Here is a 15,111-nt window from a genome sequence, read left to right on the forward strand (position 1 = left end):
CCATTTTCCTATTGGTCTTTCTAGAGCTAAGACCGACATCCCCATTTGAAGATATCAAGATAAAGTGACCTTGTGCCCTCATCCTATCACAGGATGTTATGGAGTAGAAAACTATGGCAACTACCAAGAATGTGTGAAACAAATGCACAGTTCAAACTGCAGGTTTAGTGGGTTAGGAAAGCAAGTCATTGGATCATAGCTGCATTCTATAAATAATATAGAATGCAATACAATGCATGCAATACAATTCAATACAATACAATGGAAGTCAATACAATGGAAAATATCAGAATGCATTACATGTACTAAGAAGAAGTTTTTTATTTCTGGATGTCTATGAGTGTGTGTGAAAGTTTCTGATTGAACATTTTTTACTATTCCTTGTAGTAAAAAAGACATTAGCTAAGCACTGTCTTCAGCTAACTAGAATAATGAACAGAAGAAAAGAGAAGTTTCTAGACAGATATCCAGGCATTACACTATTGTGCTTTAAGGTAACTAATAACTCCGGGAAGTGGATGGAGATGTGGAGATGGAGAGGGTGGTTCACAGATTCTTAAATGTCCCTGCTTCCCTGCATGGCCCACTGCATTGTCTTCTACATTCAGTCTCCAACATTGATAAACTCCTGTTCATTTTCCTCCTCTATTCAGTGCCTTTGCACAGGACAAAACTTGACCTGAACTGTCCCATTTCCTGTGCTTCTCTGCCTAACAGAAATCCTATCCATTCTTCCAGGCCTAACTCAAATGCCAGCATTGCTGCAAAGCGTTGCCTCAGTCCACTGGGCACAATTAATCATGTTTTCCCCCATATGCTCTCAGCACTTTATTCATACTGCTACAATGGCATTTATCACATTTCATTATGCTTGGTTTTGGACATGCCACTCTCTGCTACTCGATTGTGAGCTTCTTAGGGATGGAGACAGTGTCATGCCTAGTTGTAGGCTTCTTAGTCCCCAGCACATTGTCTGCATATAGTGGGTGGCCAAGCCCTAAAGGGAGATGTCTTAATGATGTGGTTGCAACTCTGAGTTTGAAACCCAGGAAGCCACTTAGTGACCTGGGATAACTTATTTAACTTCTCGAAGCCATCTTTCTCTTTTGACAATGAGGACAACACGAATGAATAATGCAGGGAGTTACTGTAAGGGTGAAATGGAGTATTCTGTCTATACAGCACTTAAAGGGCCTTTGATAAATGGAATCACCATTACTACTGTCATTGTTGTTGTTACTATTGAAAAGTAGAGTGGAAATGGCTAGTAGAGCTGTAAGGTGATTTGGGGATGGGGGGTAATGATTAAATATTAAACTATGCACTGTATTTTTTTGCTTAAGACCAGAATGGAGATATGAAAAGTGACCATTGCAGACATCTGGATGTTTGGTTTTGTATACCAGACTAACCATCTGGATACTTTTCACTCTGACCTTTTCTCTGTATTTTAAACTGTGTTTGGGGGGAGAATTTAAGGGGTGGTGGAAAGGGGATTAAAATCACATAGTTTTGCTCCTGAAGCTACTCAGTAGACTTAATTGTGTAAAGTTCTAAGTTTCTCAGCCTCAACACTGTTGGCATTTTAAGCCAGGCAATTCTTTGTTATGCAGAGCTGTCCTGTGCATTGTAAGGTGTTTAGCAACATCCCGGTCCTCTGCCCACCAAATGCCAGTAACACACTGACCCCACACGCCTCTTGTGACAATCAAAATATTTGAGGCAACTATGGTAAATGTCATATTCGTAACAAGGTGAGCAATAAACCAAAAAGCAAATATAAAGGAGATGCTTCTATTATTGACAGAGCTGGATGGGGAAACATAAGTTTAAGTCTATAAACCAAGCTAGGTTGCTAAGAATGAACACAGAATGAAGGCCAATCCCATGGAAGAAGGGAAACTTGATGCCATCTGAAGTCAAGAAGTGGGGTGGGCATGGAGTTTTGCTAGGCATGACCAAATTGTAAATATCTTCTCCTCCCTTGGGATTTTGGGTGCACGTAATCAAATTAATTACAATCTTTGGTTCATGACACCCTGTAACTGTGCATAGTGAACAGCGTTTATTGACATCCTGATAGTTATTTTAACAATGCAATTCACACCTGATACCTCACTGTCCAAAATAAACTAGAAATGTTCATCACATGGCACTTCCCAGCCCCTCCTCCTGCTTTTCCCATCTGACTCGCATCGGCCTGATACAGATTTTTCCAGAGTTATCAATAGAATAATCTCCTCTACCTCCCCAGTGGCAGAATGAGCAAGGCTGGTAGAGAGGTCAGAAATGATCTGAAGGAAAATGCTTCCTGAAGGAAAGCAGTGTGAAAAGCAGGATTTCCTTCTTACCGATGGCTGAAACATGTATGTTTCTTATTTTATCAGGATATGGGGTGTCCCTTGGAACTAAACACATGCCAGTAAATCTTTGAGAAGGTCATGCAAAGTGTTGAGACTTGAAGGGCTATTACTTTTTGTTAGTGTAAAACTGTTCTTGTCCAGTCGAGCACATGATGGAAATACTGGGCATCTACACGCTTGACATGTGCAAACCCACCTTCTCATTTTGTTTCCCTTAGCCTCTGAGTGTCATTTCTCATGCTGAGAAAATTTTAATATAAAAAGTAGTCTTTCTGTGAATTGTCTCTCCCTTAATTTTGAGTTCTGTGATTTTATTTTCTTACACAATGCAAAGAGTCCTTTCAGAAATAGAAATCAAGCCATTTTGGAGTTGACCCCATCCATTATCTCCCTGGGGTGTAAGTGAATAACCAATGGCAGATTCCGGTTTGTAATCTTATTGTGTATCTACAATCTGTTCAAGCCATACTTGGGAATCTGGAAATTGGTTGACAAAGGAGCAACATACCAGGATGCCTGAGTTTTCCTGAGTCTACAGAGGGGCCAAGTTCCATTGCAAGCCCCATGACACTGTGAAGGCCATCAAGTCCAGGAAGGAGTGGTAATGTGCCCTCACTGAACTAGTAGACTAAGTTCCATAGCACAGGGATCTTTGCTGTCTGACTCACCACTGCATCTGCAGAATCTAGAACAGAAACTAGTGCACAGCGATATTGTTATTCGGAAAAGCAGATTCCTATTGATAAATAACAATAATCACATGTATCTTTGAGCACATTCCACTGGCAGTGCCTGTGCCTGAGTCATTTCCGTTCATAATTTAATTTAACCTGCACAGCCTGGGTGTTATACTTACTATCATTTACTGTTTTGCTTTTGAGAAAACTTAGGTCCAGAGAGGTGAAATAATTTGCTGTATGTCACAGACCTGTTACATACAGAGCAAGGATTTGGACCAGGTAGTTTCTACCACCCCATCTTCTCATACGCTAGAAAAAAATGCAGTGGGGACTTGTTTGGGTCATGCCATCTGCCAAGTAATGCTGTGAAAATTACAGGTTCTCAGAGTATCAGAGTCCTTTTCTTTGAACTGCTAGGTTCCTAAATGACCAATAAGAACCTACCCAGATACACATGATCTATCCACAAGCTTTAGACTCAGATACAACAGTATACTTAGATGTTTTATGAGGAATCCAAAAGAAATGTGCGTTGATCTTGATTTCCCCACAGTAGTTTAAATTTGCAATGACATGCTTCTTCTTCTTCTTTTTTTGGTATTTTTTTTGAAATTACTTTGTTGTTTTATGTAAGGTGCATGTAGGCAATGAATTTCTTCTTTACTTGAGATCCATTCCATTAAAAATAGTATATGCCTAGATTAGGTGAAATATCGCTAGGCTCATACAGTAATGGAGGTTAGATTACAAGTGCATGAACTTGAACAGTTCCCTACCGGCCTTTTTTAATGTCACATGTGCAATTTGACACATTGTGTTTCATATATATATATGAATTCAGAGAAGAAGAGAGACAGAGAGAGATAGAAACATCAATGGTGAGAATCATTGATCGGCTGCCTCCTGCACGTCCCACACTGGGGATAGAGCCTGCAACCCAAGGTATGTGCCCTTGACCGGCATCGAACCTGGGACCCTTCAGACCACAGGCCGATGGTCTATCCACTGAGTCAAATCAGCTAGTGTGACACATTGTTGTTTTTTTTAAACTTGTATTCAGTTCCATTAGCCCTTATGAAGCTATTCAAAAAAGGAAGAAGCCCGCCTATGTGAATATTAGGTTGCAGATAAACCTGCATTGTACTACCTGTGTAGCCTTAGAGGCGACTTGATTTTTGAGCCCCTACTTCACGGTGTGTACAATGGAAACAGTAAGAGCTCTCTGATAGTTCCAGGATAAGGGCTACAACTGCCTTCATTAGAAACTAAAGCAAGCATCAATCACAAGGTCATAGGAACTTATCTTGGTGAAAATGGACACCTTCAGGCTGGGTTTAATTATCTGAGTATTAGATGGAAAATTTATTCTGGGTCCATGATGCACAGTCATAATAGCATTGCTATCATTATAATTAGTTTTATTTCAAAAAGCCCATAACACTATGCACCAAACACAATTTAAAGTCACTGGCAAATGTTAACTCATTTCATCCTCGTAACACCCCATTTATTAGGTATGTTCTTTTTTTAAATTTTTATTTTATTGTTTAAAGTATTACAAATAGTAGGACATATGTCTCCTTTTTTTCCCCATTGACCTTCCCCTGGTCTCCCCTACCCCCCCCCCCGGCACATGCCCTCAAACCACCCCCCCCCCCAGTGTCTTGCATCCACTGATTATGCTTATATGCATGCATACAAGTCCTTCAGTTGATCTCTTACCTCCCCCCGGACCCTCCCCAACCTTCCTGCTGTAGTTTGACAGTTTGTTCAATGCTTCTTTACCTCTGTATCTATTTTTGTTCATCAATTTATAATGTTGCTTATATTCCACAAATGAGTGAGATCATGTGGTATTTTTCTTTCTCCGACTGGCTTATTTCACTTAGCATAATGCTCACCAGTTCCATCCATGCTGTTGAAAATGGTAAGAATTCCTTCTCTTTTACAAAAGTGTAGTATTCCATGGTGTAGATGTACCACAGTTTTCTAATCCACTCATCTGCTGATGGGCATTTAGGCTGTTTCAAGATCTTAACTGTGATGAATTGTGCTGCTATGAACATAGGGGTGTACATTGTCACATCTTTACACTCATAGGACATCACAAGCATCTCATGCTTTCTTCAAAAACCTCCTATTATCGTTTCTGTTTAAAGGTTGCGTAAATCAAGAGCACACATGTATCATGAAACAACACCAAGTCTCCTAGCAAGTTCTACAATCTGTGTGTGCACACGTGTGTGAGTATGCATGTTTGAATGTATGCTCACACACAAATCTAGATCAAGTGCTGCTTTGACTACATTACTGAAGAAACCCATGCTGAACTTCCTGCTTCCAAACCTCTGTCTTCTTTTGGTGCCACTTGAAACTTTCCTTTATAGCTTTCTGTCACTTTTAGCTTCAAAAACACTTTACTGTTTACTGTTCTCTTATTAACTTTGATATGGAGCTACTCTTTTGAAAGGTCCATAAGGTGCAATTTTGGGGGCAAGACAGTGTGTGTGTGTGTGTGTGTGTGTGTGTGTGTGTGTGTGTGTGTACATAGGCTCATGGTAGTTAAATGCTGGAAAGAGGAAATGGTATTCGAATACTAAGGTACCCATTATCTGTCAGTTGGCAGGAACAAAGGAATTCACAATTAATTGCTAAGCTCCAAAATGTTAAATAATATAGTAGATATTAAATGATGTGAAAAATGACAATATTGTGAGAATTTCTGTGTATTTGAACTAGCGTTCAACTACCTAAAAATGTCCACTGGCTTTTTTGAAGTTAAACCCATATTATTTATGTGATGATGGCAAAATTTAATCATGACATTTTTCCAGGCTGACATTTTCTAACTGCAATTAAAAATAAAATAATTTCTCACCTAGCTCTTCTGTGAATAAAAGAAACCCTGGGTTAACAAGTTGCAATCGTCTTCCTTAATGAGACATTTTGCAGCAGCGGTAGTACACTAAATTATCGGTTATCCAGCAAGGTTGCATAGTAAGTTGTTCTGGATGGAAGTGCTGCAGAGTTGTTGGAGAAAGAGTTTTTCTGTCAGAACAACCTGCAGAATATAAGTTAATTCATTAGGCAAATATGTTTTGAGTATCTACCATGCATTCAGCTACTAATGCTTTGTATGTACAATGGGGTGCAAAAAAAGAAGCACATGACTTATCCTTATGGGCCGTACAATCCCAATGGGTGAGACAGGAAATGATAAGCATTCATACATAAATAAACAATAATACTTAATACTACCAAGGAGAGGTGTATGGAGCTGTGCATGGAGCTATGCTATGCTATTCGGGCGTGTAATGAGGGGAACTTACCCATGTGGGAAGGCTAGCAGGGTAGCACTGGGAGGGAGTTGCATAACTTTGCAATGCTTGTCAAAAGGCTTAACAAACTCCACACTCTCTAAAATTGTATTTTCACATTGAGCACTTTTCCCTAAAGGGATAATTTGGGGTGTACTAAACATTCTAGCTATACTGGAAAGGCATCACTTTTGGTACAGCAATATTGGAAACATCTTAAATTTTTTAAAAAAATAAGTGGTTGAATTTATTATGTTATCAAAATTATACCTGTCCACCTATTTTAAAGCTGATGTAAAAATGTTTTTATTGTAATAAATATGTTTAGACAAAAAAAAGGGGGTTACAAAATGAGTATTTAAAATGCCTGCCTTTGCTTTTATCCCAATCCTATTCTTTCTAGTTACTAGGTCTATCCTATTTGATTTCAAATATGTCAATAATAAGTCACAATAGCAACAGTAATAGCTGCTCATACTAGTTACCATTTAGCACATTCCAGCCCAGTGCTAAACACTTTACCTCCATTACCACAACTGATGTTATGTAAATCAGTGAAGTAAGTATTAATACATTTATTTCTTTTCATGGCCAAAACTTTTAAATATGTCAACACAGCTATGTATTCCCTATGCAACAAATAAGGAATGCTTTCAATGCTTATGCCATTTACCATGAGTTTTCTTATTCCCATTTTATCTAATAGAAATTCCTCATTCTTTTGCAACAGCATTCTGCGAAGAGGGCTGCAGATATGGTGGAACATGTGTGGCGCCTAACAAATGTGTCTGTCCTTCTGGATTCACAGGAAGCCACTGTGAGAAAGGTAACCTTAGCCCTTTTGGGTGAGTGGGGTGGGGAGAAAGAGTTTCAGAGAGAAGGGAAACTCTTTTTCTCACAGTATAGTACTGTGGGTTGACTTGATGCACTATGTCTCGCTGGGGGATGTAGCGCCCCGAAATGGATACGTTTGATTATTGTATAATTGGCTTCCTCCTTCTGAAAATAGAGCTTCATTTGTCCTCCCTTCAATGTTTCTAATAGAGCAAGATTGAGTCTTTCTCTGTCATAGTTTGGAGTGTGCCTTTTTAGTGCTAATGAGAGATAAAGCCTGAAGAACTGACCTGCCCCAATTATCAGCTATTCGGGGTAGCATCACACAGGACTATTGGCGTTAACAGTCTGCTGTGCCCACAGAATCTAGATTAGAACCACATGCTCCTTGAATTAAAGCACATTAAATAACTCTGGCAGCAGGTTTATTGGTGTGCTTGGGATTTGGTTCTAATACTGGTTTATTAGGAGCATTATTATTCCTGGTCCTGATAATAGAAGCCAGTTTAGTGTTTGTAAGATTCTATTATGAGCATCCTTCTATTTGCAATAAATGTAGTGTTTACACTTGATGCTATTTGGTGAAATCAGCTGTCTTATTAATTGGAGACATCTTTCCACCTGGGTACAAATTAAATTGACGGTCAATGCCAGTGTGCCACTGTATACATACATATCAATGCAAGCGAGAAAGCTTGTCATGCGAAATTGAATATTTCTGTGTATTTCCCCATAAGTTTTATTGGCCTAAAATTACTGTATTGTGTTTTTTCCTGAGTCTGAGATATCACACTTGACACTTCTTATAGTACAGCATAAAAATATGGAAATGTGATGATGTAGTCATTATGTCTGTTATTCAATGAGAGAGAGGATGGCTTAAATGCCAACTTTTGAATCAAAGCTCCAGTTTCCTTTCCTTCATGTAAAAAGATTTCTAAAAAATAAAATAAAAAAAAAATAAAAAGATTTCTGAAATTGGATAATACATTTTTAAATGATTCTAGTTATTTTACCCCAACTTGTTCTATGTGTTACTTTGCACTGCCTGTATAAGGCAGCCAATCCTTTCAAAAACAGTTCAAAATGTAACATGTAAATTATTCAACAAGGAAGACAACAAAAAATATGTGCACTGTTGTTTCCATATTTTATGATATTATCAATGAAGCAAATTTCATTTATGAAATAAAAATTAATTGGTTTGTTTTTTAAAAAGACACATAAAAGAGCCAAGTACTGCCTCTGAGCAGCATGAGAATTACCACATGGAGCTGGAGAATTCTTCCCAAAAGCAAAGAAACTTAATGGTAACTTAGAACACATGCCCTCATTGCAGTGCATTGGATTTTAATTAGGTTTTCTAAAGTGAAAAAACAAATACATGTAAAGGTTTCTCATTATGTCCTCCAGCACTGCTGTGCTTCCCTAAAATGAGTATACAGGAATTAATGGGGACAGAAATGGTGATGATGATAGTGTTGATAATAATGGATACTACCAGTAATGATACACCATTTATTATGTATTAATTATGTGTCAGGTCTTTTAAATGAATATTTTAATATATTAAGAATAAACAACAAAGATAAATACTATTACTCCTATTTTATAAATAGCAAAATAAAGCTTAGCCAAGCGAAGTAACTTTTGCAATGCTACAGTCAGTATTAGAACTGAGAATAAAATTCCAATTATATTTCACAAAGCCTGCATTATAAACCCTTGCCTGAGTCTCTCAAAGTAATACATGGACTTCCTGTTAGAACCCAGATTCCTGGGCCACCAACCTAGACCTGGTCAATCAGAATATCTCGGGGAGGGTCCATGAAGCTAAACTTTCACCAAGCACCTCTGGTTGCTTGTTATAAATCAGTTATTGATATATCAGTGTGATATTTAACCAGATAATCTAATCTAATGTTCTTATTCTTTTTACATTATAAAGAATTGAGGTAGAACGTTGACTTTAGACTTGGGGATGAATTGGTGGCAGCCTAGGAAAAATTATCATTTCTTATGACTTGTTGATTTGACTATATCTTCTCTGCTCAGTAGGAGGTTGGTTGAATTAATGCTACATTCTGTTTTATTACCTAAAACAAGAAACATTAGAAATAAAGGAGAAAGTCAAGGTCAGAAGGAAAGGTAAAAAAGAGATAGGCAGGACATGAGTTCACATGTAAAAGATAAAGTTAAGATTGAGCATTGAATATTCTTGAATTCTTACAAAGTTGTTTTAAGGTAAAATTAAAATAGAATAACAAGGTCTCTTTGCATGTGATATTATCTCCCATCAGTATGAAACCCATTCCATTTCATATTGGCCAAGACTATTATTTTTTTCTTTATTGATTAAGGTATTACATATGTGTCCTTATCGCCCCATTTCCTCCCACTCATGACCTCACTCCCTTGTTGTCTGTGTCCATTGGTTAGGCTTATATGCATGCATACAAGTCCTTCGGTTGGTCTCTCCCACTCACTCCCACCCTCCCCTACTTTTCCTCTGAGGTTTGACGGTTTGATTGATGCTTCTCTGTCTCTGGATCTGTTTTTGTTCATCAGTTTATGTTGTTCATTATATTCCATAAATGAGTGAGATCATGTGATATTTATCTTTCTCTGACTGGCTTATTTTGCTTAGCATAATGCTCTCAGTTCCAACCATGCTGTTGCAAATGATAAGAATTCCTTCTTTTTTTCTACAGCATAGTATTCCATTGTGTAGATGTACCACAGGTTTTTAATCCACTCACCTGCTGATGTGCACTTAGGCTGTTTCCAAATCTTAGCTATGGTAAATTGTGCTGCTATGAACATAGGGGTGCATATATCCCTTCTGATTGGTGTTTTTAGTTTCTTAGAAGTGGGATCACTGGGTCAATTGGGAGTTCCATTTTTAATTTTTTGAGGAAACTCCATACTGTTCTACACCGTGGTCAATATTATTTTTAATTAAATTTATTATGGTGACATTAATAGGATCATGTATGTTTCAAGTGAACATTTCTGTGATACATGACCTGTATATTGCATTGTGTTCCCACCACCTGAAGTCACATCATCTTCCATCACCATATATTTGGCCCTCTTTACCCTTTACTACCTTCACCTTCTTCTCTTTGGTAACTACCATACTGTTGTCTGTGTCTATGAGTTTCAGTTTTATATCTGACACATGAGTGAAATATTGGCCTTTTCTGACTGACTTGTTTCACTTAGCATAATATTCCCAAGGTCCATCTATGTTGTCATAAATGGCAGTATGTCATCTTCACCAATATTCTAATTGTATGAAATTTTTTGTGGAGAGGATGAAGTACATATATTTCAGTCCATTGTGTGCAAGAGATCTAGAAAAATTATAGGACAAATACTGAAAATGTATTCCATATCTTGTTTGAATTATTTTATTATGTAGATCATTAGCAGTGAGCATTAAGTAATGCTATTTGCCATAGACTAGTCATGCTAGAATCAGAGGTGGGCAAACTTTTTGACTCGAGGGCCACAATGGGTTCTTAAATTGGACCGGAGGGCTGGAACAAAAGCATGGATGGAGTTTTATTGTGAACTAATATAAATTCAAAGTAAACATCATTACATAAAAGGGTAGGGTCTCTTTTTTTTTTTTAGTTTTATTCATTTCAAACGGGCCGTATCCGGCCCGCGGGCCGTAGTTTGCCCACGGCTGTGCTAGATGCTTTGAGACTTAGGGCATAAAGGAAAAATGCAAATGTATTGTAACTGTCTATGGCATGATCACACTAAATCTCTGATTTGCTTTGTTTTAATTTCAAGACTAACTAAGTAGTCCCTTTTGAGCCATACAGAATCTGCTTATATTTGATCTTAAAAATATTTCCCTTGGTTCCCCTTGTTACTGGTTTTATTTATTGCTTGTGATATTTAGCCTTTCAGAATTCAAGTACTGTTAGTTAAATTATTGAAATCATTTGTTAAAGAAAATGCTTATCTGGAGTTAAAAATCCCGCTTGTGTTTGCCATATAACTCAAAGATGAACAACACCATTTATTTTATGGTGATGAGATTTTAGTAAACTTAAACTTTTCATAACCCCATTCAAGATAAGCAAACATATGTTTCTGAATAACATATTATGTTGAGTCTTTTTGCCCTTTGTTCTGTCTCTGTTCCCTTAGATTTGATTTCATTTCACATTTAATATCAAGATGTATAATGAGAGAGATGAATGAAAAATCAGTAAGAAAAATGGTTTTGCTACTCTTTAGAAAAGGGCTGCTGGCAAAAGCTCTCTTCTTAGCCTAAGAGAACTGAAAGGATATCATGTCACACTGAGATACATAGCCAACCATCACACAAAATGAAATAACAGAAAGTCTTCTGAGAGACTCTCCAAGTGTAAAATCAAGTAGCTACACTAAATCCATAAGTATGTTACCTGCCATAAAACAGCAGAACATCATCCTCTGAAATGTGAATCACACTGTTTTCTACTTGGCCTTAAGCAAATTTGCAAGCAACATTAAGTAGAAATTAAATGTAAGGTATTAGACTTAGGGGTTTCTTAATGCTTAGCAGCATCAAAGGACTCTACCCACTAGATAGCATTAGTACTCCAACCCCCAGTCATGATGATCAAAAATGTCTCCTGACATTGCCAATGTCTCCTGGGAGGCAGAATCTACCTTTTGGCAATGCCGGGTCTAGATATAGCATTTTAAACATTTTTAAAATGTGTGTGTGTGTACAGACATATATTAGTCAAATGTATTTCAGTGTATTTGATAACATGCACATTATAAGCACTTTTGGTAGACAAGTATTTTTAAAGCATCTCTTGAACATTCTTAGAAGTGCTTATTACTATATTTAGAGAATTCTTAACCATTCAAGAGCCAGGGACTGGCTAATATCCATATATGCTGTATGGGGAACATTTTCTTATGGGACAAGATTGATGTAGAAGCTGGGCCGGTTCTATGTCCTCACCCTCTTGTTGTTGGAGTAAACATGGATGTTTCAACCTCACCCAAGGACAATGTGACTCTAACCCTTGTATTCTCCTGAAAGAAGAAGAAAATCCTTTATTATTACTTTGTTAGAATAATTTTTCTCAATGTATGTAGTAAGATGATAATTTTTTGCTGTAAATTGCTTTCTTTAATATAAGACTTCTCAATTAGTCACGTTTATTAGTAGTTTCAACTGCATATAAATCAAGATGGTTATTTGTGGTGGTATAGATCAGACAGCTAATTTTACTGCATTTTTCTATTTGTATATTACATGAGATATAAATTGTGTAAATACAATTGTATAGACATCAGTTACCTATAACCAGTGCCTTGTGAATCAGACAGTGAGAGTTGGATAGTTGGATAAAATTAGTCAAGCTATAATAGTGTTGTATTAAAAAATAGTTTAAAAACATGCTGATATTATAAAAATAACAGACATTGACTTTTTCCCCATTGGTTTCCAAAATGGGTTCATTTTGGAATGTAAATATTATTTAATAAATGCACATAACCATTGAACTTCTCACAGTCCCCAAGGCTTTGTAAAGTGTATTAAATATCTGGCCAAGAATATTCTGGGCAATTAATAATAGCAACAAGTTTAACAGCATGATGCATTCTCAATATGGCTTCCAGTAGTTATTTTTTTCTATTTTGATTACCTGAATTTTCTATTTTTTCTACAGTAAATATAGTATAAATGATTTGTAATAAGAAGTGATACTTTTTAAAGCTTAAAATTATGAGGACATAAAAGTCATGAAAAGGACTTTTCTTTTTAAAAGTTCCTGAGGATTGCCCTAATCGGTTTGGCTCGGTGGATGGAGCGTCAGTCTGCGGACTGGGGGGTCTCGGGTTCGATTCCAGTCAAGGGCATGTACCTTGGTTGCGGGCACATCCCCAGTAGGGGGTGTGCAAGAGGCAGCTGATGGATGTTTCTCTCTCATCGATGTTTCTAACTCTCTTTCCCTCTTCCTTCCTTTTTGTAAAAAAATCAATAAAATATATATTTTTAAAAAGTTCCTGAGGATCTTTTAACTTTTCTTAAAGGGAAATGACTTTTTACAAGTTAATTAATTCTATTCTTTCTTCTGTGCCTCATGGACCTGCAGATATCTAGACAGAGGGTAATAGTTTGCCCTATGCATATTATTCACCCATCAGGTGCAAAGAATGGTCAGAAACAAATACTTCTATCTTCTTCCAATTTTAAAATATTGTCTGATTTTCAGATAAGTCTACTGGCATGCATCTATTTGCAGTTTCTCTGATCATCCTTGTTTCAGGGGGAAAAAATAAGAGCCTTTAAGAAGGTAGATAATAACTCCATTCTGTTAATGGAAAATATTCTTCTGCTTTCTCCCCACCCATCACAGCACTGTGGGGAAGGCATCTGGGAAGAGGATGAGTGCCCATGTGCCTCTTCAACATCTTGGCAGTCTGCATATCTATTTAACTTTTCTCAACAGGATCTTTCTGGTTGTCTGGCACAAGCAAATGGCATTTCTATTACTAACATTGCTGTTGTTGCTGTTGTGCAACTGATAGATGCCCAGAAAAGGGTAAGCAGTGCTTTTGTGGCATCATTTAAAAAAGAAAATATGAGGATTTGAGCTCTGAGTTGCTCATGCAGTTGAAGCCACCAAAAAGGAAGGGACACAGATGTTCTTTTAAAATTTGATCCAAGTTATATGGATGTGAATTTGTGTGAGGAGCTATGCCCTGCATGGGACCTTTGCAGGGATATAGAAGGAAGAGGACAGGCATTGTGCTGGAGCATGAGAGGAGCTCACAAACACAAAGAATATCTCATCTTTAGAGCAGCTCAGCAATGCGTTCAGCTGTGGAACCTAGAGGGCCTTGTTCAGGAACCCCTCCCTCTCCTCAGTTCTACCCACTCAACTTTCTCCTTTAAGCTGTGATGGAGAAACTGAGCTAAAGACCTAATACAATTTCCCATGCTCCAAAATGGAGTTGCCACTTAACTCTCAGAGCTACTTGGAACTATTTAAAAGCCCTGTTCCTTTTTTTCTAATTAATTTTTTAAATGTTTCAATTACAGTTGACACACAAGATATTAGTTTCAGATGCACAGTAATTTGATTTTTATGTAACGTACGAAGTGATCACCTTAATGGTCTAGTACCCATCTGACACCATACAGCTATTACAGTCTTATTAACCAAACTCCCTATGCTGTGCTTTCTATCCCTGTGGCTATTTTTATAACTGGCAACTTGTCCTTTGAATCCCTTCACCATTTTTAGCTACCCCACCCCACCTCCTTTAATCTGGCAACGGTCAAACTTATGAGGACTTGTGTAAGTGTTTAGTAAGCCAATCACTAGTGGAAATGGTATTCCAACCCATGTATGACTGAATCCAAATTTATATACCTTCCAATACCAGTTGCCTCTTGATCACATTACCTGTGTACATGGCAAATTAAACCTAACAGATTATGGGGGAGGCCAAATAAATGATGCTCTCCTGTGAGTAATGAGCCATACTTTTCTACTTGATTATGGACATTATTTTTATCTTCCTTTCAATATCTTTATTGTGCCTAAGGCAGGAAGAGAGTGTAAAAACATAGGGTTTAAGAGCACCATCTTTGAAGCCCTACTAGCTTAGTTTGAGTTGGAATTCCACTGTTTATTGGAATCTGTGATACTGAATGAGATATATGCAATGCTTCTAAGCTTCAGTTTGCCACTAAAAATGGATATCAGTATTACCTACATCATAATATTGTTGTGAAATTGAATGATATAGTCTAATTAAATTACTTGGTAGAGTGTGTAGCACACAGTTGGTATCTAGAGATGATATCTATTTTGGAATCCTCAATTTACTGGCTGGTAAAATTGAGACTCAAATAATATGCTGCTTTAGTAAGTATATCATATT

The 15,111-nt window shown here is 37.3% G+C and overlaps 1 protein-coding gene across 2 annotated transcripts in view; it reads left to right on the top strand.

The window, feature by feature from the left end:
- Positions 1 to 15,111, top strand: part of NELL1 (neural EGFL like 1) — a 705,206-nt gene that overhangs the window by 527,012 nt on the left and 163,083 nt on the right. For both annotated transcript variants that reach the window (XM_059709145.1, XM_059709146.1), the window contains exon 15: positions 7,091 to 7,186. In XM_059709145.1, the coding sequence (XP_059565128.1) occupies positions 7,091 to 7,186 (96 nt within the window). The remainder of the gene's footprint in view (positions 1 to 7,090; positions 7,187 to 15,111) is intronic.

This window comes from Myotis daubentonii, chromosome 9, assembly GCF_963259705.1.
Source record: "Myotis daubentonii chromosome 9, mMyoDau2.1, whole genome shotgun sequence".
Lineage (NCBI taxonomy): Eukaryota > Metazoa > Chordata > Mammalia > Chiroptera > Vespertilionidae > Myotis > Myotis daubentonii.